Source organism: Nothoprocta perdicaria, unplaced genomic scaffold, assembly GCF_003342845.1.
Source record: "Nothoprocta perdicaria isolate Ctin4 unplaced genomic scaffold, notPer1 scaffold_45, whole genome shotgun sequence".
In the NCBI taxonomy this organism is placed as follows: domain Eukaryota; kingdom Metazoa; phylum Chordata; class Aves; order Tinamiformes; family Tinamidae; genus Nothoprocta; species Nothoprocta perdicaria.
In genome coordinates this window covers 2,698,468-2,726,229 of record NW_020455699.1, presented here as the reverse complement: position 1 = coordinate 2,726,229, position 27,762 = coordinate 2,698,468, and the positions used below count along the sequence as shown (strand labels likewise).

The following is a 27,762-nucleotide window of genomic DNA, read 5'->3' as shown; positions in this document are numbered from 1 at the left end:
AGCGCGGTTCTGTTGGACTTTCATTTTTTCCTTTTTGGGGGGAGAGGGAGAAAATCCCCAAACAAAATTTTTTTAAAGAAGTTTTCTCCCTTCTTTGGAGAGAAGGGGGGGGGATGCAACGTGGACCCCGCGGCTGGTCTCCCCGCGTCCCGCTGAAGGCTTCTGCGGCAGGGCAGGCTGCGCAAGAGAGAAGAAAGAGCTTCGCCTGCTGAAGCGCCCGCGAGAAGAGGGAGCGGGGCAGAGGGGCGGCCATCAGGAGCCCCCGGCCGCGAGCGCTGCTCGCAGGAGGCGGTGCAGGAGCGCAGCCGTCCTTTTCCCTTCCCCCCGTGCGCTCCTCGTGCTCCGCTTTCCACCGGGCCAGCCGCAAGGATGGGCAGACGGCAGTGGCTCTGCATGCAGCCCTATTTCCTATGGCTGGGCTGCGTAGCGCTCTGCGCGCAGGGAGCAGCCGCGCAACAAAAGCAGCCGCGGCAGCAGCAGCCGCCGCCGCGGCAGCAGCAGGTCCGTCCTGCGGGAGGAGCGGGCGGCATCTACGCGGCCGCCGAGTACCGGGAGCCCGGGGCTGGCAGCGCCGCCGCCCGCGTCCGCCGCCGAGGACAGCACGACGTGCTGCGCGGGTAGGAAAGCGCGCGCGGAGCCGCCGCCGGCGCGCGCGGAGCCCCTCACCGCGGCCTCGCGCCTCTCGTGTCCGCCCTGCGCGCGCGCTGCCTTCCCGGCCAGGTTGCGGCCGAGGAAAGGCAGCCACCTAAATTCCGCGCTTTGTCCGCTGCTGTGAAACGCAGGCTGTTAAGCAGCGCGACTCTAGCCAAAGTGGTCATTTGTTTGCATGGAGCGGAGTGTGGGCACAAGTTAATGAATACTGCACATCCGTTTTTCCTGTTCGAGTATCTTATTCAAGATACTGCAGTATCAAGTAACTTTGACATGGGCTTTACGTGTTGTGTTGTGCTTAATTGTTTTCTGCTGTGAAACTATGCAGGAAATCTGTTTTCCTAATGATGTGGGGAGTTTGGGGTAATTTAAGTTAGTATATTCATCTTTACGACCAGACATCCCTCCTGCCTTGTGTCATAGAAGTAAAAAGACAACTTTTATAGTAAGACTTTTGAGAGTATATATGAATGTGGAGCCAAACTCATCTCTTGTATATCTTCATTAGTTCCACCAGGGATGAATGTGGCCTATTGTTGCCTGTCCTGCCTCCCTTCTTTACACTAAACTGTTGAACTAACATAAAATAAAAATGGCTTAGAACTTCTTGCACTAGGGGAGAATTTTGTTCCTCTGGGGAGTTTTTTTTTAAAGCGTCTTTGCAATACTATTACTGTTTGTTTCATGTGGCCAGTAGTTTTTTTTTTCCTCATGTTTATATAAAACTTCGGATTCTCTTTACATTGACTTATGTTTTTGTTTGTGTGTTTATTTGTGTGTCTGTTTAACAGGCCAAACGTGTGTGGCTCTAGATTCCATTCATACTGTTGCCCTGGATGGAAAACGCTCCCTGGAGGAAATCAGTGTATTGTTCGTAAGTGTCTGACTTTTAAGTTTTTACTGCCCTAGGAGTAATAATAAAAGTAAATGTTCTTCTTCTTTGAGTTACTGCTCTGTTTAAGAAGACAAAGGAGAATTCATCTTGTAATTAATCAGGCCAGTTCAGTCTTTTGAATTATTTAAAAAAAAAAAAAAAAAAGGAAAAAGAAATGGTAGACTTACTGACCCACATTGCCTGTATTTGAAAGATTTGCGAATTGTTGTATTTTGTTTGGTGTGTTCATAAGAGGTGTATTTCCATTCAGTTAAAAAGATGGGGAGGTGAAAGTAAAAATCTTTCCATAAACCAAATAATCAACAACAATAACAAGAAAAAAAAAAATGAAGCATTTTGATATAAAGCAAAAGAGATCTGAAGTTTTATGAAACTTCTGTGGTAGGCAGTCCAGTGGAAAACTTTCCTACATCTGGGGTGCTTATTCTCTTACCTGTCACTTTTAGTTGTGTTTTAATAAGTATAAAGCATGTAGACTGTGATTACTGCCTGGTCATAATAAATACTGCGCTGACAGATCTGGCTGTTGACATGGCTTGGCAAGAAAGGGATATCTCTTGGATAATCTGCTTAGAAAATTTTGTCTATCTAGAAAGGAAACATAAAATTACGTTAGACTTTCTGTCTATTAGATAAAAGCTATTATGCATGCATGCATGCATGCTTTTTGTGTTACTTAAATTTTAGTGCAAGGCAATACTTATTTATCTTATCCTTTCCCCATTTCTTTTCTAGTATATTCAACTTGGGAATTCTAAATTATATTGCTCTTTACATAAGCAGTTAAATTCTTTATAATTTATTTGATGAAGTATTACAGACATCTAGGACTAGCCTAGGGAAGGAATGGGAGGAAAGCCAAAATTTGATCAGCTTCTTCCTTTYACATGGCAAAACAAGATTTGCAAATACTCCTTGCAGGTATCACTGCAAGGTGATAGGTATCACTGATTTTCATCTAAGGTTGACCTTGGTATTTCCAAGCAGAATTTAGTTATGGAATATGGAGTGAGCAAATGGCAGCATTAAAACTACTGTGGAGTAATGGAACCCTTCAGAATGTGCAGTTCAGTGGTTATCATATCTTACATATTGACTTACTTTAGTGTAGAATTTTTGAGCTTTTAAATGGATTTKTGGTGTCCAGATATTCCATTAGTATGTAACAGGCTTTTCAAATTCAATATCTAACTTGTTTGAAGTCAGGGAGGGGAAACAGATTTGTGTGCTTTTTTATCGTCTTTAAATAGTGTCTTATAATGTCGAGAAAGAGGTTTTGCTCAGGTCACTTCCCATTCAGAATAACCTTTGACTTGCTATTAGTTTGTGTGCCCAACGACACTATCTAGCTCACTTTTACAATAGTGGAGTTTAATGGTGGTTCTCTCAACCATTCGAAGAGTAATTTGGCCATCTGAACAGTGAGATTTGTTTAGATGTTTTCCAAATTGTGTTTCACACAAAGATTTTAGRGCATGAAATTCTACACTCACGTGAAACTTTCGTTAAGCGGAGGGTTCCTCTATCTAGAGCTGTTTTACTACATAAAGCCTCCTGCAAAAGGTGATTGATGTTCAAGTTAGGAAACTTCTCAGTGGAGATGAGTTCATTATGATTAGTATAGATTGCAATTGATGATTTTAAAGCATTATTTTATGGAGAGAGGTCTAAGAATTAGTAGTATGTTAAGAATTAGTAGTATGTCAACAAGGTTCCATTCTAACTTTATCGTATTTTCAGTTGATAAGGTGATAATGACCACAGGTGGTCTGYGAGATATTTATGACTGAAAGTATCAGTTACCTAAAAAAACAAAGTCTTTGTGAGTTTGCTTTTTCCTTAAGCAAAATAAACTGTATTGGAGGAAGCATATTTTGAGTATACATATGTTGTAGGACTTTCTGTTGATAARAGAGTCATGCTCCAACAGATATTAAACTGACAAAAGCATCTCATGTAGACCTTGTATAAATGAGGAGATTTCAGTCCATCCTAGGACTACTACTGGATAGTGACGTACAGGAAACAACACTGATTCCCTATGTTTTTCYAGTGGTCTGAATCGGGTTCCAGCTTCTTGCTTTTAAGTCAGCTAATGGAAAAGGCATTTCACATCAGTCAGTGGTATGTCTCTAATTTCAGCTAAATACTGAAGCTCAAACCTCTTTTGTCATTAGCATTTAGGATGTAGTTGTAGAGAAATTGAATGATAAATGTAGGCGATCCACATTGCATCTTTTTGATGTCTTTGATAATTTCTGGCATCATTTACCAAAGCTTCTCTTTTCCGAAGTCTTTYAAAGTTTCCAAAATCTTGTCTAGTTTTATCGTGTTCAACATCATAAAAGAGCTTGATGAGGAAGGAGTGAAAGGGAGCATGGAAAAGGAGCACATATTTAAAGTTCYCTAATGGAATAAAATGGTTGTTTCCATGTGAGAGATAGATCTCATTTACTTTTTCTAAATTAGAAGGAGGATGTGAGCATTATGGGAATGGTGTTGTCTCTGCCTGTTTAGCAGACAGGTATTCTAAACACTCAGTATTTTCTTGGCAATTTTTCTACAGGAGGAATTTGTTCTTCTTATGATTTCCAGAACCTGAGGAGATGTGCTTTGAGATTATTTAATTCTCTCAAAACTTCAGAGTTATTCACAAAGAGACTGTACTTCCTGCTTGCCATTTGCTTTTCAAGATACCTCTTGCACAATGCATACGTTAGAGAGTCCCTGAGTTGTACTGACCCTTAAACTTCTCAGGTTGTTTTGATGCATTGGCTAATCCACCAGATTACTTAGATGTGCTCATTTGGATCTCATTCAGAATCAGGATTTAGCACTTAACTCTTTCCTGGCCATGTAGTTGCTTTGTGCACTCCTTTGGTGGGTAGTGAGGAGGGAAGATGCTCCAGGAGCCATCGGATGGCAGCAGAACAGCCAGCACATCGTGCACTTGTGATATACTGTCAAGAAGCTTCTCTCTCCTGGTAACTTGATAAAGTGAATATCAAGTGGAAAAGGATAAAKGACTAAAGGATAATGTGGAAATGTTTGAGTACAGAAAATTGTATTTAGGGAAACTATACAAAATCTAGTAAGCCTTGTGTTTGGACATTAACTTAGCTCAGGATAGCCTCGTCTACAGGATGGAAAATCTTGCAAAAAAAAGAAAAAAAATCTCTTAAAGATACTTCTAAAATAGTAACTAAAAAAAACTCAGGTTCTTGCTAATGTTTTATACAGGTCTTGTGGTACAAGATCTATAATTTTAATACTCTTACATGACCTGTTTAATAATTGACATTTCTAATTAGAAATTGAATTCATTATCTATTTTTAATGGTGAGACCAACATTCAAATATGTCATATTCTACCTGTCTTTAAATGTATCACACATATCAACTGTACCAAGATTCAGATTCAATAAGGATTCTATTTTATTTTGAGTTGTATAGTCTTTCATTTTTTAAAGAGAAACTGTTAACCTTTTTTTTTTTTTTCCTGAGGGCATTGTTAATCACTGTCTTTTTAAATGTGATCTTCCTCAGCAATTTGTAGAAATAGCTGTGGTGATGGATTTTGTTCCCGGCCTAACATGTGTACTTGTGCAAGTGGACAAATATCACCTACTTGTGGATCAAAATCTAGTAAGACTTACTATTTTTCTTTTCATCAGAGATTTCTTTTTAAGTAACTTCCTTTATGTTTCCAGTTAAAGATAACTGCTTAGTAAGAGACTTCAAAATTAACTTGCCATTATTGCATCTGCAATATATAACCTATATTTTATTGTGTCAGTAGTTTTACTTCTAGAGATTAATATCCATGTGTCCATATCTACTCTTTGTGATAAAAAATAAAAAAATATATTTTTAAGGAAGTAATCCTCTTTAAATATATGCATGCAAATAGCTTATGTATAGATTTTATCCGTATTTGTTTCCTGGTATGTTATTTACATTTTAACACGTGTATCTCTGTTGAACTATAGCGCAAAAGTGCAGCATCAGGTGCATGAACGGTGGTACTTGTACAGATGATCAGTGTCAGTGCCAGAAGGGCTACATTGGAACTTATTGTGGACAGCGTAAGTAACTTTCTTGTCACTTATCAGAAGAGCAGTGTAACCACAAGCGCAAATTTTTTTTATTTTGTTTTGTTTTTTCTTTTTTTGTATTTGAATGAATAATAGAAGTACTTCAGTTCAAGCTTTTGGATTCCTTTTTTTGGTTTGACATACAAGCTGACAAGTCAGTTATTTGCACAGCTCTACTATCACAGGACACTGTTGCAAAGTATGCAAATTTAATTAACAACAAACTAAAGGCTGCAGAGATGAAGAAAGACTCAAGGACTTAATGTATTCATAGGGCAGCTAGTTACTGATTATCTGAGAAAGTAATTGCTGGTGATAATGTGAAACAAATATAGACAAATAAAGGCAGCTTTGCAAAGAGCATGTAGCTTGAATAGACCGTGTAGAACATCTTTTTGTCTGCGTCACTTGCACAGACACTGGAGAGAGAGGTCTTGTCTGGGCTTTATTTCTGTCATAACAGAATTTGCTGAAATTTTAAATAATAATTGAAATTATGAATTGTGACTCGAGTGACAATCAGATTTACTTTTAAGTGCTGCTAACCCTTTCCTGCTCATTTTAAAATCAGAATGGTCGCAGCCACTATGAATAAGTGAAAAGAGGTTTGAATCTTTAAACATTGTCTTTAAACCTGCTCAAACTCTGATGATTGTTTTAAGTGTTTAGAATGGTTAACATTTCAAGTAGGATTGAGAATTTGACTTCTGGGTGCAGGATGGATTTTAGCATCTGAAAAAAATATAAATATTTTTATTTATTTTACTAAAATGTTATTTTTCTTAAACCTACTGTGGCTAATGCTGAAAAATTCAATTGTCACTGTCCATTAATTCAGTAATGTAACACATGCACAGAAGTACTTTTTCATACATAAGACCATAAGTCTCAGGAAAATGTAATTCATTTTTACGGTTATTGATAAGAAGTGAGGCTTTATTGTATTTCCAGATAACTGCATGTTTTTATGGTTCCTACTGCCCTATATGGAGGCATGTGTTCATTTTTTTTTCCATTTTTGCATTTTGAAAGTTTTATTATCTCTAGATTCCTGACTTTTTTCACCCTGGGTGCTCAAATACTTTTTAAGACCCATCTTTAATGTGGGGAGACCTGAGCAGGAAAGCAACCTAGAAACTTTTAGACAAAAACAGTCTTTACTCTTGCTCAGGTCCACTTAAAGAGACTGGAACCATCTTTTAGGTGAAAAGTGTTGGTTTGGAATTTATGCTAATTCTGAACAAAGCTTCCTGGAAGCAAAGACTCTGAAGACTGGTGGAGCTGACTAAAGAGCTTTTAAAATTACCATTTTTTCAAAATAGCGARTGAAATTTGTTTCTCTGCTTTTCCTAGAGGCTCCATGAAAATTCTTTTTGACATAAAAAGTAAGTTTTAGCTTAGAGAAATAGCTGCAATATCATCTGTATTTTGCAAGGACATTAGGAGTTACCATGTGAAAAGCACATAAATACACAAGACTTTAGTGGCTTTTGAAGGAGACTGGCTGCTTAATTCACACCACAGATAAATAGTGTCTGTTAATACAGAGGACTATAAGAGACAATTATCTTTTCTATCTCTATATCATGTGTCTATACCAAGAAAAAGCTCTGGTTAGATCTTTTAGGAAAGATAGTTCATGATGGTACTTAAAGATATGTTAAATTGGTGATTCTTTACCCTTGCCCTAAGCACCCCTTCTTYTGGCCAGCAGTTCATTGAGAGCTGAATTATGTGTCTGCTTGCCTGTTTCCTTCCTGTGAGAATTCATAGGCACACCTTATACCATTCTCCTTTCTTGATTGGTTTGCTGCTGTTGTGATTGATTACCTTTAACAAAAATTAAATGTATGCTTGAGTTTGTATTTTCTGATTTCAGTGTCAGATACAAATGCTTATGATTGTGATTAGTGATGCACAACTGTTTAATTTTTCTTGCAAGCAGCTGTTAAATTTATCACACTCACCGAAACTCCTTAGCAGCTGCTTAACTTATTTTTAAACAGGTGCAAGTGCTACTGGAATTTGACCTAAAGAGTCATTACTCTTGCTGATGGATATTGGAGGTGCCTAAGGAGATCAGTTTAACTTAAGGTCTAGAAAGAGTTAAAGCAACTGATTTTTTTTTTTTTTTTTTTTTTTTTTTTTTTTTTTGGTGAATACAATCTGTGAAAATCTTTGAAATGTCGTAACGTAATTAACCTTTTCTTTTTTTCTTTCCCTGCCTGACAGCTGTATGTGAAAATGGCTGCCAGAACGGAGGACGATGCATTGGTCCTAATCGTTGTGCATGTGTCTATGGATTTACTGGTCCTCAGTGTGAAAGAGGTAAGAGAAATACAAAGAAAGGAAATTATGACTGGGTATATTGTACAGTAGTGTGTGCTGCACACAGGTATTTTTGTACAGTACATTTTCTAGCAGGGCCAATAAACTTCTGGCAAGCCATTTATTATTTTTTTYTTTAGATAGTATCTTCCTTCAGAAAAATGATCAAGATTTTGATCTCAGTTATTTACTGATTGCATTAGAATTACGTAAGTGTAACTAAATGAAGATTTTTTTTTCACATAATGCTACTTTCTCAAGAGAATCTTGAGTAGAGTAAGAGAAGAGCCAGGGGGAAAGAAACTATTACCATAATACCTGAGGTCAGTTCCTAGAACCATTCCAGTTAATGAAACAATTTTCAACGTGGCTTTACTTAATTGCTTTTATAAACTAGAGTTTAAATTAGTATATGAATTTAAAATTGTATTTTAAAATATGTCAGCCATCTTTATTATCGACATAGAGATAGGGATAGATTCAATTTTAATTTTTTTTTTTGGTATTGTTAGATCTATCATACAAATACAAGGTACATCCTTATATAATGGTTTAGAATAAATCTGATTTAACTCTCAAATACTGTTTTTGCTTTTTGCTTTTCTGAAACCAGGAGAACTTCAGAAAAAGAACAATGTAGAACCATTCAATGTTAGATATAGAATATATTCTATGTACATTACATTACAAATGTAACCTAAATTACTGTCTAACTAGAACGGATTTTTAATGAATAGGTATACTGTGGATTGGTTTTCAAAACAATAGTAAGAATTGTATGTCCTTTAGTATGAAGCTGTCACCTATAATCAAAGCTGATTCTGAAGAGTTTAGCAGAAATAGTATTCTTTGTCTTTCTCCAGTTTGGCGTATTTGCAAGTACGGGATCATCAAAAAGCATTCTGGAGAACTGAGTAATGGGGTGTGAAATGTGGAATACAACTGTACATTGTTATTTTACTCTGTTAAAATATTTAGAAGATGGTCAGTATTTAAAAAATGAGGCTCATTTACATTCACAGAAAACAAAATATAGGATACTCATCTAACATCACATTCTTATTTCACATCAGCCATGGAAAAGATATCCAGTCAGACTGGAATAGACTTCTCAGAATTATAGAGTACTTTAAATTGAAAACGACTTCCAGAAACACTTAGTCCAACCCATGCTCAAATCAAGTCTGGTCAGACTAGATTTTTCAGGGCTGTCTCCAGTTGAGTCTTGAACTGCTGCTGGATGGAGGTTCTGCAACCTCCTTGGGCAGCCTGTTCAATATTTGTCCACTCTTAAGGGGAAACTTCTTCTCTGATGCCTATTCAGAATCCTGCATGTTCAAACCCATATGTGCTGTTTCTTGTCCTATCATGTCCTCCAAGAAAATCCGGCTCCATTTTCCATAGTTGTCAGCAGCAAGAAAGTCACTTCTTTCAAAGGCTGGACAAACTCAGTTCTGCGAGCTTCTCCTCACAGATCAACTGACCTGTGAGTCATAGTCATATATGAGTCATAGTCATAGTCCTCTAACCAGCCTCCCCAGACTGGCCTCAGTATGTCCATATATTTCTTTAATGGCGGTGTCCCACTCTGGACACTGTACTCAAGATGCAGCCTTGAAGGTACCAGTTAGAGAGGAAGGAGGATTTCTCTGGTCCTGCTGCCTGCATTGCTCCCGATTCAGTTCAGGATGCAGTTGACTGCCTTTGCTGCAAGGACTTGCTGCCTATTTGTGTTTAACTTGCTGCCTGTGAAGGGCTCCATAATCCTTTCTGCAGAGCTCTAGGTGGTGGACCCCACGCTGTATTGTTGCATGGGGTGCAACATGCACCTTTCCAGATGCTAGACTTTTCATTTCCTTTTGCCAAACCTTATGAGGATCCTGTCAGCCCACTTTGTGACCTGCCCTTGTCCCTTCAAATAGGATCCCTGCCTTTTAGCATGTTGACTGTCCCCAATTTGGCATCCTATGCTAGCTTGCTAAGCGTGCACTTCTTATCCAGATGGTTAATGTTATATGTCAAAAAAGTCATTGGTCTTAGTCCTTGAGAGACTTCACTACATTGGCTTTGCACCACCGCTCACAARTCTTTGAGTCAAGCAGTCCAGCCAATTTCCATCTACCTTATTCACTTATCCAGCCTGTATCTTCCCAGTCACAGTCTCTCTATGTGAATAATAGAATTACAGAACCACTGAATGGTTGAGATTGGAAGGGGCCTCTAGCGATCATCTAGTCCAACCCCCTGCTCTGGCAGGGACACYCAGAGCACRGGGCACAGGGCRGCATCCAGGCGGGTTTGGAAGATCTCCAGAGCAGGAGACTCCACAGCCTCCCTGGGCAGCCTGTGCCAGGGCTCTGTCACCCTCACAGGRAAGAAGTTCCTCCTCACATGGAGATGAACCTGCCTGGGTTTCAACTTGTACCCACTGCCCCTTGTCCTGTCACTGGCCACCACTGAGAAGAGTTTGRCCCCCTCCTCCCTAGATTCACCCTTCAGGTATTTAAACATATTGATCAGGCCCTCCCTCTCAGCTTTCTCTTYTCCAGACTAAACAGACCCAGCTCACTTCCTGCTGATAAGACATCCAGACTGGTGCAGTCGCAGGATCCTGCCCAGGGTTTGGAGAAACAGTGGGGCTGGGGTGCGAGCTGTGTGGGGTGATGCTGCAAAGGATGCCCTGGGAAGTGAGCAAGGAGAGTTCACTGGCGATCTGGATGACTGAGCTAGAAGCTTTGTTAAAGTCAAGGAATTCATCATCCAGCATTCTCTCCTTTTCCAGAGCACACATTGCCTCTGGATAGGAAGCAGTGAGGTTGAAAAGACATGATTTGCCCTTGTTTGTTTACCCCCAAACACTTTCTTGCCTATAATCCCATGTAATTTCTGTGTTTCAAATTCRGCTCTCATATAGAGTACTAATATATAAATAGTGAAAGTATCTTGCATCATTTTAGTTATTTATTGACTTTGAAAATGAAAATAAATTTCCACAGTGATGAAGGAAATAAATACGCAAATTAGTCAGTCTCTGGGGAAGCAGTAATTCCTGACTGGAGTTTCAGGCTTATTTTGAATACCCACTAGATGTCACAAGCAACAGACAAATGTAAAGAATGAATTTGATTCTTTATCTGTAATTGATTGTTGCTTTCATTCTTAAAACCAGTTTTRGACTTCTGTTCATTATTGTTAGGTTAGTTTTTGGTATTCTGTTATCTAACCTATTCTTTGCAGTACCTCCTTGCAAGCTGAACTGAAGGGTCAATTCTCATATGTTTTGGTTAACGTGGAAAAAAAAATCAGTCTGTTAGAAAGTTAGGTGATATTTATAGCTATTTCATGAAATCTTTATCTTTTTGATAGAAGATTACCTGCCTTCTAATTGAAATAAAATACTACCATGTCTATGCATTTAGAGGTTTTTAGAGGATTCTGAAGTGGCTGGATGATGTTAGACTGCTTTGCTGTTTGAGCTTAGCTCAAATGGAGACAAACTCTGGCAGTGATGATAATTTAGAGATTTTATTAGAATGAATATTCTTGAAATATTTCTGTTTCTCAAGAAGATGGTAGTACTTACAGGTACTGCAACTGCATTTTTGCTGTGTTACAAGTAAAAGCATTGCAGTCTTTCTTTGCAATTCATCATGAAAGTTTAGGATGGATAATTCAAGCCTCTTATTTGATTTGAAGGTCTGTATTTTGACACCCATATTCTTTAGTTGTCTTTGAAGGACTTAGACGTAACTTACAGAAACCGTATAAGACGYAGCGTACATATATAAAGCATATGAGGTTTAGGTTACTTTATATGATAATTTGAAGACTTAGTTATTTTAATTAGAATTCTTGAGTTTGAGGTAATAGTTCATATTTGCTTCTGTTACCATCAGAGGAATACTACTGCTCCTGCATCTGTGGACAGAACTATGCAAAATTTTGCCTAGTCTTTTAGGCTAGATGACTCTCTCAGCTTGATCCCAATTCATGACATGAATACCAGTTCATGACATCAGTTGGTAATATATAGGGGCAAAATATTCATAGGTGTTTTTAACTTATTAGACTTCTTTTAAATAATGAGGAAGCCAAATGTGGGTAAGGTTTTATGATTTTGTAAAATAATTATGCATATTTAATAGTGTGCTTGTCAGGTTAAATAGAAAAAAATGTAATACCAGTGTTGCAATGTGATAACCATGTAGTGAAAGATTAGTTTCTCTACTACTAATGAAAATATTTTCAAAACAAGAAATTTCTCTTTTTTCCACACATACCTGGTGCCCAGTTTTTGTTGTTTTTTTTTTCTTTATGTGCAAATTGCTCAATAGACAGAAACTAACACATGGGATTATATGATTTTGTAAGGCTTCGTTTTGTTTTCCTATTGCCATTCCTTGCTCTACAGTCAGTTATCTTACTGCCTTTTTATAGAGGTGACTGCAAACTTGAGTGTTTTCTGTATCTTCCCGAATATAAATGGTAAGCCACAAATATTAAAGAAAAAAAAAGTTATGAGATCATATATATCTCTGTAAAGTATTTCTTTTATAATAATTGGAATAGTTAATTTTATATATTTTGTATGAGCTGAAATACTTGAAAAATCTTTAAAAGATATCTTAAATGTTATATCTTAAATATCTTAAATCTCTGTTCCAGATTATTCTGTAGTTTGTAATTTGTACTTTTAAGCTAGTAAATTTGTTTTACAAGAAGATTCAAAAGGCACAGATTTTCTTATCTRTTGATAGCAATAGGTACCTCATTTTACTTGACAGTAAAAAGAGCATATATAGTTTAATTTTAAAGTGAGTTTAGTAGTGCTTCATAACTTTTTAAACTAAACCTTAAGAGTAAAAGGGTATATACGGTTTTCCCTGCAAGCTGCATTAGAGTTATAAGAGATTTTATTTTGTTTTGTCCTATTCTACCTTGCTGTGTTTTAAATGCATAGTTTTGATTGTTCTGTAAATTAAGTTATTTTAAATTAGGTATTTTCTCCCTAATATAGAACATATGTAGCTTTCCTTCAGATTGGCCTCCCAGACTCTGCTATATGATAAAATGTGACTGCTTTTTCCGCTATCTGGGTTCCTAGCAGAGTAATTTCCGGGCTGGAGACAGGAGGCTGAGCAATAACTAATGACTGGCATGATTACATTATTTAACTTGAGGCTTGCTGCTTGTTTAACAAGAAAGCAGAACCCATATTGGAGTGCCTGCTTTACTTTTTCTCATGCATACATACATACATACATGTATGCATGCAAATATATTTAAGAGTTCATATAAAGGGTTTAGATATAAGATATAGATATAAGATATAGATATAAGAGTTAATTTTATACAAACTTTTGCACTTCTTATCAAACATGGTCTTGTGGTCAGCATCTCATCTTTGATTTGTTGAACAACTTCCAATAATTTGATTCCATTTGGTAAGTTGATCCTATGCAGAAGAAGAAAGAACTGCATTGCTTGCTCTGTTAAGAGTATTTTGTTGGCTGCCTTGTAAAATATGGTGGAAATCAAAGGGTCTGGGATGAGTAGAMATGCATACAGAACTTGGGAAGACCATCCTTTAGAAAAAAGTAAAAACCTTTAGAGGTATAAGTTTTAACAGGGGAGAAAGAGCGGGGGGGGGGGAAAAAAAAGCATAACTACTATAGCTGAATAAAAGGTAAGAACTTTTGAAAGGGGGAGGTCTTTAGCTTTTTTTTTCTTTTTCCAGGAAAACAACTGTTAGTTTATCTTGCCTCAACAGTTTGTTTGTATTCCAAGTAAGAGAATTGGCACATTTCCTCTTGCTGTAAAAATTTTGGCATTTCTRTTAATCAAAGGAGCTGAATACATCTGTCCCATAATAGGTGAAGGGAATCAGTGATGACGGTAACTGCCTCTACATTGGTACTTACAGGGTCCTGCAGGTGCAGTTGACTAAGAGATAGTAACCCTTCTCTGTGCAAGGCAGTATTTCTGCAATCCCTACAGGAATGTGGCCTGAGCAACTTAAATGTTCCTTAGAGAGTCCCAAACAGAGCAAGTGAAGGGGTCCCATGGCTGGAGAAACAGGATATTATAAAGGAGGGTGAATGTGGAGGGAATCTTGACATGACAGGGCAGAGGATGTAACCAAAATAGAGGAAAAGATACACATGGCATCACTGCCTCCATCTGAACCCTCCCTCTGCGGGCAAAACATCAGTGATCCTATGTCTTAAGTTGGATAGAGGGGAAAAGAGAAAAAGGTTTTCTTAAAGGCTGGAGAAGTTAATAAGTAGCRAAGAGAAACAGGCAGAGGGAAACAAAAAGCATATTCATGGAAAGTGTTAAACAGTAGAGGAGGTAAAACAGAAAAGAACAAAGAAATAGGACATGAAATAGAGGTTTATTATGTGGGACTGGACGAGTGTGTGTGAGGGGTTGCCCGTGGGCGCTGCTCTGAAGACCTAGCTAGACAAAGGAAGTATTTTACTGTCTTTCCCTGCCCCCAAATAGGCTGAAGCCACAGCAAGACTGCTACCTGTTGGAGGAAAGCTTTTGCAGGCTTAGCAATCAACGAAATTTCCTGGTCAAACTCTCAGGCTGGTGTTTTAACTAGGTTTTATTTGGGTAATGTAAGACTGTTGAGATTTGCCTACTTTAGGAGAGAGGATGTCTAAAAATGTGTGACATTTTGAGAAGGCAAGAGGAAAAGTAAGTTAATAGAAAAGGTTTTATAAATGTTTACTGAACATTGCTACATTAGGAAGTTGTCCTTCCTAATCACATTGTTACTGAACATTGAACATTAGGAAGTTATCCTTCCTAATCAAATACCACTAGCGTTGTTCTTCCCTTCTTGCCACAGGGCCATAGCAACTTTTGTTTTCCTGCAGTTTTGTGTTGGGAAGTGCAGTGCAWCCAGTGTACAGTTAGTGCAATATTTACCTGCTAAACACCATTTTAGTTCATCTTTGGTCTGCTTTTAACCGCTGGAATGTGAAACATGGGGTGCTGAATATGAAACATGGGGTGCAAAACTGTAAAGCTGTCACTTGGGATCTGTTGATTAAAGGAAAAAAAAATAGTTTTTTGGCATAGCATGACTACAGAAGTCTGTGCAGGTCGCAGGAGGTATTTGTCACTGCTAAGATAAACACAGTTACTCTGTCAACTTGAAATCTAGTCAACTGAATTAGAAACCTTAATTTTTATATGTATAAAACTATATGTACATATAGTTTATATATGTAAGCTATGTAAACTATAAATTAAATAGTTCAATGAAACAGGTCAAACTATCTCTGTTAGAAGAACCTGCTGGTTACTTTAATTATTTGTTTGGGACTAAAAGCATCCTCAAAGGTTTAGAAAATACGTAATTAATTGCAGTATATGTTCAGAAAACTTGYATTTTAGTTCTACAAGTTCAGTTTTAAAGATATATTTATACACATATTGTACATATTGATACATATTGAAGATATATGATACATGACAAGTTTCTGTTGCTAGATTACTTAGTTTAGTCTCTTCTCATTTTTGTCTCTTCTCTTCCCTTTCACAAGCAGACCAGTAGCAACCTAAAGCAGTAAAAGAATCTRCAAGGTATCCACCGAGCATGTATTTCTTGTTAGCAGGTAGCTGAAAATTTCTCTCTTCTGGCTGTCCTGGAAACTTAACATTTTACGTTTTAAAGGATGAAGTGGGAAATGCTGAGCATAGTGTTGGCAGTAATGATTGAGAGAGTAATGAAAGCTCAGTGTCTTCCTCCTTCTTCCCTTTCTTTAATGATTTCAAACTCCGATGGTTATTACTCTTTCCTCTTCCTGTCYCCTTTTCTTCTGGTTATATTGTTGCCAATACAGTGATACTTTTGATCCCTGACAGCCATTTGTTAGATGACTTTYGGGTTCAATGGATACAGCATAGTCACTTTCTACCATAATGATAATAATATTTACCGTTTACTTTTATTCTGCATTGTAATTCTTACAGGGAGTTTAATATGCGTTGTCTCTGAATGCAAAAGACCAAGAAGGTTATGCTATCATGTAGTGAAAATGGCAGGAGACTAAGTAAATATGAACAGAGTTCTCACAGATATAGGGTAACTATATTCCCTTAAATAAGAGCAAAAGTTAATAGGAATGAAAAGAGAGATGCTTAAGTTAATCAACTTAAGACTTCAAGGGAAGATAACAGTGGGGAACTGAATCTTTTAAGAGGATATGTTGTAAACCAAAAAGAAGTTCCTGCCTTTGTTTTGCAGAAAATTTAGGCATTTGAAGAAGACAGATTGCTATGGATCTCATTCATTATAACTTCTGAACAGAATTTATCASAAGTGACCAATGCCCATTTACTCATTCAAAAATCCTTAGGAAAATATCATGAGCAGTTACAAGTTCCTTCAAAGCTAAAGAGGKGAAGAAGAAAGAGGAGGAAAAAAAGCAGGGGAAAAAAAAGCAGAAACTGTGTATCTGTCTACAATATGTATCTGTCTACAAGCAAAAAGGACAGAAATCCTTTCACAACACAGATCTTTGTCTTGGGTGTTTTTTTAACATGCTCACTTTGAAGCAGTCGATATTGTTAAAAGTGTTCAGCTAGTTCACATGTGACAGCAAACTATTTAAGTGTTTTATATGTAAGATATTTGCACTTTCTTGGAAGTAAGACTAGAAATCATATGCCTTTAATCTGTGTCTACAAAACAAAGATTTAAGCATAGATTTGAAAAACCTTCGGAAGCTAACAGGAGAACTCTAATCAGAGAGTAGTATAGAGCTCTTCTGCAGCTTGGGACACTGGGAAAATTTTGTCCTTTTAAGCCTGTGATCTAAAAGGAAAGAACTGCTCTAGCTATAATGCTTCAAACTATGAAATAAATGAGTGAAAGAACTAGTAGAATTATTATATTCAATGCTTATGGTGGAAAGGTACAGTATTTTGATTACATATTTTCTGTGTGTATGAGTGTGTGTGTGTATGTAGTTATATGTGTGTGAAAACTAGGATTTTCCACTACCCAGAAGGAAAAAAGTCTAGAAGAATATGAAATATTTTTGATTGTTGCATCATTGGGACTTGGCAGATGCTCTTTAAAATAGACTACCATGTGTAACSTTCATAATGTTCAGCATCCAGAGAGGCTTCACTGAAAAGTAAAATGAAGAATGAAGGGCTGCTGGTAGTAGAACGTCAAAAATTAATAAATAAAGGCAGAGAAGGGAATGTGGTGGGAATGTGCCGTGGAGCTGTGGAGGAGAGGGAAGATGGTGACTGAAAAAAATCTTTCATGCTCTTTGCCAAATGTGTTATGAGTTTTCTTCTGAGTTAGTTGGAGTATGGGACTGCAGGGACTCCAGGAGCTGAGCAACTTTGCAGATGGCCTTTAGGAGCTTCATAAAAATATCTGCAGAAAAATGTGAGGAAAAGTTGATATTTTAATAAAATATTTATTTAAAAATCTTGAGAAAGTAATCTGGAGTGGAATTAGAGACTATAATTTCTAATTTTAGTTGAATCTGGAATGAGTGATAAGAAAAATATACTCACTGTGTGGATGTGAGAAGCATTGCCTAGGAGTAGACTGTGAAAAAGGCAATGTATAATGTTTGGGAACTGCTATTACAGAGGGTAGGAAGGTCTCTAAGTAAATGAATTCTGAAGATGGGGAAGAACATCAGTTCCTAAGCAGCATTGTAAGGAGAGCTTTCTAACTAAAAAAAGTTAATTTGCTTAATGGCAATTGTGTGTCTAAAAGGCAGAGAAAACAAAAATGTACAACTAGGTCACTACAAAATTGAGGTGGCCAGTGATAGGACAAGGGGATCTCCATATGAGGAGGAACTTCTTYMCTGTGCGGGTGACAGAGCCCTGGCACAGGCTGCCCAGGGAGGCTGTGGAGTCTCYTTSTCTGGAGATCTTCCAAACCCGCCTGGAYRCCGCCCTGTGCCCCGTGCTCTGGGTGAYCCTGCAGGAGCAGGGAGGTTGGACTGGATGATCTCTAGAGGTCCCTTCCAACCTGAACCACCCTGTGATTCTGTGTGATTCTGTGAAATGCCAACAGGGACAGACTTCAAAAGAGCAGGTGTAAAGTACCCCTGAAATACTCAAGTGAACAGAGAAGCTTTTGTCTAATCCAGCAAGTGCTAAGGTCTAGTATTGTTCATATGGACAGCGTATGCAGGCGTAAGGCCAGTAAGAACTGAAATGTTTAACTGAAAGAACCCAGATTTGAAGTACTAGGAAAGTGAATGTAAAAATAGATTCTTACCTGTTTTGTATGTAGAGTTTATTAGGAGAAATTAAGACAGAGAGATGTACTGGTGAATTTACAAATAGTGTGTCACAGGAGGCTTGAAAGAGCCGCTGGGGAATGTGGGAACCTTGGAAGTTACTTGTTTACCTTCAGTGGTTACAAATGTTTGAAATTGTGTCTGACATTTATATTGCCWATTAGTAAGTTGTTATGTTTAGTTTGGGAGGAAAGTGAGAAAAGCTCTATTTTCTGGATCCAGTTTAGAAACACTCTTTAGGYTGTGTATAAGAATATGATGAGTGAAAAGAAGGTCTTGATGATGACCAGACAGGAAGATACTACATGCATAGAAACTGACAGATTGAATCAAAGCAGAGGTCAGTTTAACCTTGGGTCTTGTTGCTAACAGAGGACAATGGTAGATGTTTAGCGGGAGAAATAATTAGTGATATTTCTACAGAAATTAGTGATATTTCTACAGAATGCTTTCCCGGAGTCAGTCAGTTTTGTGTTTCAGGATCTTTTGGAGCAAGTGGTATTTTAAATGTTTTTCATAATGTCCTTCATTTTTCTCCTCTGGTTGTTATCAGCTTAGCTTGTCCCTTGCCCCATTTTCTAAGCCATCAAGGAAAATGTTAAACAGCACGGATTGCAACACAGATCCCTATACAACTCCTTTCCATTCCTTCTGATGTGAAAATCAATCATATTCTCTTATTTCTCTTTCCAGTTACTTACCTGTATGAGGAACTTTTCTCTTGTTTCACTTGACTGTGTTTTCTTGAAAAGTCYTTTGTTGAGATCCATTTGCAATCCAGTCAGACTGTGTCAGCCTTCCTTTTTATGGGCTTGTTGATTCAGTAGTTACGTAGCATGTGATTTTCTTTTACAACAGATAGGTAAAAAAGTAGTTGTTGAACAAAACACACTTATAACTGACGTCATAGCTCTCATATATATGCATAATACCAGTGGATGTATGGGGGGAGAGGAAGCCATAGGAATTCAGTAGTTTCTCGCATATCTCTTGCCTTTGAAAACTATTATTTTCGGTGAAATCAATGTGACCTGACTATGGTGGAGGGATCTATTTCTTTCCATAACCTTCTGAGTTCAATTGCTTTGTGAGATTCTATTAATCTCTTGTTTGTAAATTGCAGTAACGGAGTGTTTATATGTGAAAGTAGCACCTCCTCCAGCTCTTCTCTATGAACATGCTTTTATTCCTGATATCACATTTTTAAGGGATATTTTTGGTTTTGGATGGAAATATATTATGTGTACTTGTAATGCAGCATGGAACAGCCAGATTTTCAATATTTTCCAAGCTGTTTGATTAGAACTTGCAAGTCTTGATCAGGTAAATCAAAAGGTAATTTATTCTTCCTTTAATGAGTCATTGATGTATATAATGTGAGTATCCACAAAAAAAGTAAATTGTTGCAAATATGGGAATGGGACAGAAGCCATCAGTCCAAACATCCAGTGCTTCGAATTCTAGTCTCAGAATATTCAAAATGTGAAAGCAAGCCAAATAGCTACTATAACATTCCCCAAACAATATGTRTTTATAGGACTCCTTTTATTTAAGAAAGGAAAGGAATTGATACAAGTTTCATTTAGAASACCAAACTGAAAAGTAAATTAATTAATCTTCAAATGAAAATTTTAAAAATCTAAGATATAATTTAATTATTGGTGCRGTATAGCAAGTTGAAAACAATTTATAATGAAAACAAATCATCACAATTGGATGCACCAAATCTAAAGACTTATACAGCAGTTTCATTCTTATACAAGGATAAGCATTAATGTCCTGAATTTGTTCTGTATTCACAGTTTCAGATTGTCTCCTAACTACGTATCTAACTACAGTGTTGTGTTGGGTTTTGACATTTGTATTCTTAACAAAAGTCATGACATTGTATTCTTAAACCACTGAAGGGGGAAGGGAGAGTTAAACTTTATTTCAGTTGTAACCACATAACGATCCTGACATAATCGAGTATCTGAATTCTTGTATAAAACTGGAAAGATTCAACAGTGAGAATTACAGCTATTCTGGTAATAGTGAACTTACGRTGTTTTCCTGATGATTACACCTTTTTAAGCTTATGTGAGTTGATGCTGGGCCKCTTCTTTTTCTTCTAACTGCCAAAGCTTGTGTCTGTACTTGGCCATGACAAGGGCATTTTCATAGAAAGAGGTTTAAGTGATTCTTCTAAATGATGTGCTGAACATTGCTGGTCAAYGTACCCAGTTAATAATGTTTGATTGTTCTGGGCACTCTACAGTATGATGTTAATACCTTTACCTGTTGCTTTGRGTATTGATGAAAAACTACCCAGAAGTATCATAAGCCTTTTTACTGTTCTTTTGGAACAATATTAAGTATATTGGTTAAATATTAAATATATTTATTGTGTAGTTACGACTTTTTGTTCTCTATTAAAAGTAGAAGTAAAAATGTTATTTTTGGACAAATATCTCTTCAAAAAAGGAAAGAAAAATGCATTTTGCTCAACTTTTCATAGAGTGGATTTTGCATTCTTAAATCACCATCTGAAACTAGCCACCTAGTTGCCAATGATATGCAAAATGTTCAAAAGATGAAAGCCCAAGAGAACAACAAAGGAAAGGTCAATGGTGGTGATAAAGTCGGAGCTGAAATGTTCATTGTGAAGCAATGAGCTATTGAAAACAGAGAAAGCAAAACAGTCGAGAGTTAAACTAAAAGAATAGAAACCGTTTGGATAAAGGATAAAACCTGTGCCAAACAGGAACTGGCAGAAAGTGTCTTATCCAGTCCCAGGGAAAATGAAGACATTCGTGCGTAAGGTCAATTTGTAATCAAGAGTCAGCACCATGTCATTTCACAGCAGTAGATACTACAAGTCTCTTCTAACACTATCGGCACGTCTGAAAATTTGTAGTCCAAGTATTGGCAGGAAACTGACATGCTGCTAAACTCTCTGAGGTGCTAAAAGCAGTGCAATGCTGTTTTCAGATAAATTTCAAAGAAAGCAGAGGGAGGTTAGTGACATCCATTCTTGTTAGTTTTAAACTGAAAGTGGAGATAAAAAAAAAGACAGAAATCCCGACAAACGAAATATTATTAGAAATCTTGTGGCACTGGGCTGCCTGCTGCACTCTGATTCTTTTGCTATTGTGTATTTGCTGTCTTCATTATGCAGCCTGTTGGTATTGTGATATTTTTGCGTTTTTTAATTTTTTCTCTTTTTTTAAATTAACATTTGGAGCCTAAAAGTAAGATCAAACTTCTAAAGGAAATAATGTTGCAAAAGAAGTCACTTTATCTTGCAGATAATGCTACTGAACTTTTGCAAATAAGGGTGAGCTGTGCTGAGAATCCGAGCAATTTAACCATGAGTACCATAGCCACATGTTTGTAGCAGCAGGCTGTGAGAGACAATAGGCTTATTAATCAGTTTCACTATTGAAATATGGAATATATTTTCAATAAAGAAGCCATTGACTGTTTGTATTATTTTGTGATCTTCACATGTAAGCAAACATTTCCTTATGGTTGTATTTTTGCTGTGCATCTTCATACATGATACAGACATTTCCAGTATGTTCACAGCTTTGCATTTTATCCTAACATTCAACTTATCTTGAAACAAGATATGATTTACCTTACAKGTTGTAAACAAATGGTTGATGACAGAAATTGTCTCACTCCAGTCAGTGGCTTAAAAAATGTGGTCCACTGCTATTGTTAAGTGTTGGAGAAGAATCTGTAGTGATCTAGAACAATGTGTGGCCTATTGTCTGCTTGTTTTTTCCTCTTTGAGAGCAGGTGCGTTTTGATACGAGTCCAGCATTAAAGTAGCTAACATTATCTGCCTAGAAAAGCTATTTTATGACTGTTTCACATTTTATGGATTCTTAAGTTGTCAGAATCAAGAAAGATTAAGCATCCATGTTTTAAAAGGTGGTGAATATCCGCATCTCTTACTGACTTTAATAGGARCTCCAGATGCTTTTTGAAATTCATGTGGTAATATAACTAACAGGCTTGCAGAGCATATCCGATTCATTGAGCTTTCAAAGAGTGCAAGTCRACAAGGAAAAATGTATGTACAGCTGGTGTCCAGACCTTCCTTTCATACCTTTGCACTGTCAAATAAATTAAGACTGTTCCCCATATAGGAATTGTTGCTCCCTTTCTCTGTTCTAGGTAGCTATAGCTATAATCCTCTGCCTTCTGAGAACCTCTTATCTTTCAAGCCTGAAAAGAAGCAGATAATGAAGCCCCATTGCCTGCTTTTTCCTTTTTCTCTGCCATTTCCTTCTTGAGCTTTTCCCTCATGTTGGARTGGGATGTTGGAGGCTGTTTCTGTTCTTCTCGCTGTACTTTCTGTTCAGCTGAATAGTGCCAAGCAGTCTTTGGTTCCCTCTGCATACCTTTGAAGGTGTAGTTTTGTTTGTTTTGTTCTTAAGGAATTGACGGTATAAGAATTGTGTTGTGTCTATTCTTGATATGTTTGAAACTTAGTTTATATGGTAGATTTAGGGAGTAATTTTAGATTTTTTCAGACTTTATTTCTTGCAGCATGAAGTACAGGAAAAATAGACAAAGAGAGCCTTTGTTAAATTTTGACCTCGTTTATGCTATTTTAAGTAATGGATCATAATGTAATGTGGCTTTCTAGACATTGTACTAACTGACACATATACCTCCCKCATACTTAGCAGTCTGGTTCCCCAAAAAGTTCATTGCTCATAAGTATTTGTGTAATGCAAGTTTAATTTGGAGTATCTACAGGAAAGTTTAAGTTTAAGAAAGGCCTCCCAACTAAATCAAAAACATCTGAAAATAATAAAATGAAACAATGGAAGAGCMTTTCTGAAACTATAAAATGTTTTCTTTTCTGAGAAACAAGTCTGTTTGAAACACTGGCTGATTGAAAAGTTGGAGGCTTGCAATACAAAATTAAGTCTCTGACTGTACCCTGCTAGGACCTGATCTTTCATTCACTAGCTAAAGGATCCTTTGTTTATTTGATACTTTATACAAATGTGCCATTTTAGGCATGTACATAAAGAGGTCTAGTTTCTGTATTTTGGAGTTAAGATGTAAAATGCAAAGTTCTTGACAGAATAAAACCAATTTCAATACATCTACCTAAATTTTAAAATTTTTATGATTTTGTAGAGCAGGAACAAAAGTTTCTACTTTTAATCCTCTTGGCCAGWTCCTTTCATTTGCTTATTGTAAATTCAGATTGTGTTATGTTACTTTGGACATCTCTGGAACTATAATGATCCCTGAGGCCACTGGAATCTTGCCAATGGAAGAATTTTCACAGCAAAATACAATCACTATTTTATTATTAACTTAAATTGCCCCTATATATCCCTGCCCCTGGCACTCAGAAAAGGCATTTTGACTGAGGTGGGAGAGGAGGCTTGGRTAAGTGATGCATATAATTTCTGACAGTTGCTGGAGCAATCTTTTGCAAACAAACACATATAGGTAAGCTAAATAATGCTCTCTTAACTTTGCTACATATTAACTTGCTAACAGATGAATTAGAATCATAAGTAATATAAAACTATCTTTTTTTGTGTCCTCATGGCAAGGTATCCCAAACACAGTTTCAGTATGGCACTGTGAATAGCTGTAGTTCTTTTCTTTTTACCTCAAGTACCTTCATTTCTGTTAGCGTATCTTAGATGACAAGAATATATGACAAGAATCTTTATAATTTAAGAAGTAGCTTACACAGTTTAAAACAATMTAACAATATCTTCTGTTGGATTTATATTTCAATACATTTCTCATTTTCATAAAATATGTTCCAAAGATGTCATTTTACTGCTGTAGGACGTAGGTATCTTAGTCCTCTATTCTCTTTGTTGCCAGTCCTCTCCCTAAGTTGGTCTGCTTTCTGTCTRAATTCTGTCTAAATGTAAGGTTCAAAATTATGATGAACAGAACCATATGCATAGCTACTGAGACATATGCATGTTTGTAAAATATTTAACACTAAACTGAGCAATAGTTGTTAAATACTTTCTTACATGAAGATATATATGTTCTTTAAAACATGCCATGCTTCACATGGGAAGATTTCTGATAATGTCAGTGGAGTTAATTAAGCCTTTGAACATATGAGATAAGATTTTTCTTCAGTATTATTTTCTAACATCATTTGAAAATGTACTGACATATAGACACTGATTTAAGCATACTTACAGAGATGCTTTCTAAAGGAAAGTGTACAAGCCTTGTTAGATGTGATAAGTGAACCCAGATCTGGACTGATTTTCCATTTTTCTGCAACTGTGTCAGCTTTATTTAGTGACTTATCTTTGCTTATTCTTTACTAATTCTTATTAAGAAGTAATTCTTTAAAGATACTGCTGTGATTAAACCAGCTAACCAACCAACTTACTGCCATTGACAGTGCTAATTCTGCTTTAAAACCTGGAAACCTGAAGTGATGGAAATGTCATAAAGACTAAAGAAGCTTAAAGGATGCGTATTTGTCCTTTTGAATTTTTCAGCTTTAAATCAAGTCTTAATTTATGCTTTGCTGTCATATTGATCATCAGCATTTAAAGAAAGACAGAAAATTTTGAACCATATTACACAGATTACTAGTTGAAATTGTTTCATAGAAGAAGAGGTCATGGAGGAAAAAGTGAATCAAAAAAGGCAAGTACAGACCTTTATTATTAGGGTGCAGGCACTTAGAATTTCAAATAATATAGTAATATCATGCTCTGGATAGCCTTTGGAATCTCTCTCTCTCTCTCTCTTTTTTTTTTTTTTTTCCCTAGTATTGGTAGCAAAGTTGTTGTAATGTGCGGAGTTTGGTTGTATGTCCCATATTGAAAAGATTACCCTGTTAGACTTTGAAACAGATGGGAAATGTAGACTTAGGGCCAAAAGAAAAGGCAGCACATTGTCAGCAGACTTAGAGAGAATTTTATTGTCTAACCGTTTAGATTTGCAGGATGTGTTGGTAGCATTAATTATGTGATTTTTTCAGGACTGTAGTTTTATGTGTGTTTTCAGGACTCTAATTTCTCTATAGTTATCCCCAAAACCTTATAGAAGATTATTCAAGCAAGAATGTTACAGAGATGCTGTACAGTTGGCAGTTGTGTGTGTGTAACCATATGTTTGCACACATGTAACTGAAATAAATTTTATATGTACTTATATATAAATATGTTTATTTATATGTGCCTATGCTTAGAGATGGAAAGACAGACACATAGCCAGTGCCACTGCCATCACACAGAGTGGGTCTTTCAGAGCTGATGAAAAAAGTAATTACACAATCRTACAACTGTTGTTTCTATGTATGGTATATATATAGATGCACAGATTATGTATGCTGCAATATGAAATCATAAGGTTAAAAAAGAACTTAAATATTCCTTTCTGTTTTCCTTTGAAATATTGTAATGGAGTTCAACATTTGATGGAAGATAAAAATGCAAAACAAAAGATTGGAAATATAAATACAATTTAATAGTGCCTAAACACCTTTTCAGGATAGGAAATAATCACAGGAATTTGGTTTGAGAAGTAAGAATTGGGAAGATCATTTTCAGTTTATTTGCCTTTCCCTTAAAGGGGATAGCAATTCAGTATAAACTTCATATTTGCTCTGMGTAATAAAAAATGGGTTTAATAAAAATATCTAAATGTTGAGCCCTCAAGATCAGTGTGCAGAACATTAAACTATGCATGGCTCTAATGAATTTCTGTAGTTGGGGTTAGACAGAGATTTTTCATCCAGAACATGCAGATTGCCTTGGGTCTGCCAGATGTCTGATACCCAGAAATCACTTCCTATTTTCCCCTGTGTGTTCTGTACTATCTTGTATTTCTTGCCATGTCTATATATTCTGCCAACAAATGGTATTCTGCCTAGCATGTTTTTTTTCTTACATATGACATTTTATGAAATGTGGGGCTCATATCAGCCTTTTGATCTAGTCTGGTGAAATATTAACTTTGGAGTATCTTTCACACTTCTGGTGAGGATGAAATCATAATTTGTCCTTCCCCTTTGCCGTGGCTTCGTTGTCTGTCCCTCTGTACAGTTTTCCCTTGGTATGGAGTGCCCTTCATGATTTGTATAGTATTGCAGTCATCGCTCGCTGTTGTGTTGGCAGAGAAATGAGGGACTTCCCTCTCTGCAGGTTCCCAGGGAGTAATTGCAGCTAATACGATCAGAATTTTGGGGTTCAGTTCTGCGATACTCAGTCTGGCTGAAATCCCAAGGAAGCTACTGGGAGTTTTTATTAAGAACAGAATGCAGATTTAGGGTTGCTGTTTGGGTTATGTACTGATCTTTTGCCTTTGCTACCTGAAGTATTGTATCGGTATATAAGAACAGAAAAGGGAGATTGAAAAGTAGAGAGCTTGAAACAGGCAAAAAAATAAGCATGGTGTATCTGGTGGAAAATGTAAAGAAGTTTTAATGATTTTGACAATGAAGTATGGCATAACAATTATGTATTAGAAAACTTTCAATGCAAAACTCTTAATTCAGAATGAATTAAATATGAGGTTTTTAAGTTCTTTAACCTCTGTCTGGTTAAAATTCTCAGCCATATCCATCCTCATTAGCATTGTCTAGGCAATATCTTAAAAACTATAAATACACTAATAAAATTATATGGAAAGTTATCCCAAGTATCATCAGAGTGGTAGCTTTCTGAACCMAATAAATAGAACTTAGCTCCCAGACTTGAAAAATACTGGAGTGTGGTAAGAAATATACTTCCCTCCACTTGAAAGTAATAGGCTAATGCATAAGAAATGTGTTCATCAAGATCACAACTGAATACTTGGAACTAAAAGCAGAGATTGAAGAATAGGGAACTATGCTTATGCCAGTCCACAGAAGGAAATGTAGCTAATAGGAACTGCCTGGGTTTATAGTATATTATCAGCTGCAGCTAAGTATCAGGATAGTCTAGACAGTCATCTGGGGAAACGTGTCTTGCTAGCTGAATAAGATGTTTCAATATCTGTGCCTGAAACAGTGTTTTGTTTTGTTTCCATTACATTAACAAAAGAATTCATGCATGTCTGTGGTTTTTATGGGGCTTCTGATCTGCTAAGGCTTTTTGATGTTGCATACTTTTCTTAATTTACACAAGAATCGTTTCAGAAATAATTTCCCTCTTCTTTTCTTTTGGAATATAGATACATTTCAAATGCCTTCTTAATGGCAAATGAAAAGAATACATTGAATGGTAGAGGCTGTGGTTGCATCAGATTTTTAGTTCACTTTCAGTCCTTCTGTTTATGCATTACACCTAACTTGTGCATAATGCCTATGGGGTATGAGTGACTGATCATATAAGCATTGTTTCCCTTTTTGGCTTTATTTTTGACCTGCTGGTTGCATACTGGTTGCCAGAGGTTTAAAAACAAACATTTTTGCCACCTATTACAAAAATATACATTACATTTAGCTGTTTGAGCTGTTGAATTCCACCACTGCAGGGAGGAGGGGGGAAAAAAAAAAAAAAAAAAAAAAAAA

At 36.7% G+C, this 27,762-nt stretch overlaps 1 protein-coding gene across 2 annotated transcripts in view; it reads left to right on the top strand.

Moving 5' to 3' along the window:
* Nucleotides 1–369: 369 nt before the first annotated feature.
* The window catches only part of FBN2 (fibrillin 2), a 161,380-nt gene continuing 133,987 nt past the window's right edge, over nucleotides 370–27,762 (top strand). For both annotated transcript variants that reach the window (XM_026046565.1, XM_026046564.1), the window contains exons 1-5: nucleotides 370–617; nucleotides 1,443–1,525; nucleotides 5,093–5,191; nucleotides 5,536–5,631; nucleotides 7,873–7,968. In XM_026046565.1, coding sequence (XP_025902350.1) covers nucleotides 370–617; nucleotides 1,443–1,525; nucleotides 5,093–5,191; nucleotides 5,536–5,631; nucleotides 7,873–7,968 — 622 coding nt within the window. The remainder of the gene's footprint in view (nucleotides 618–1,442; nucleotides 1,526–5,092; nucleotides 5,192–5,535; nucleotides 5,632–7,872; nucleotides 7,969–27,762) is intronic.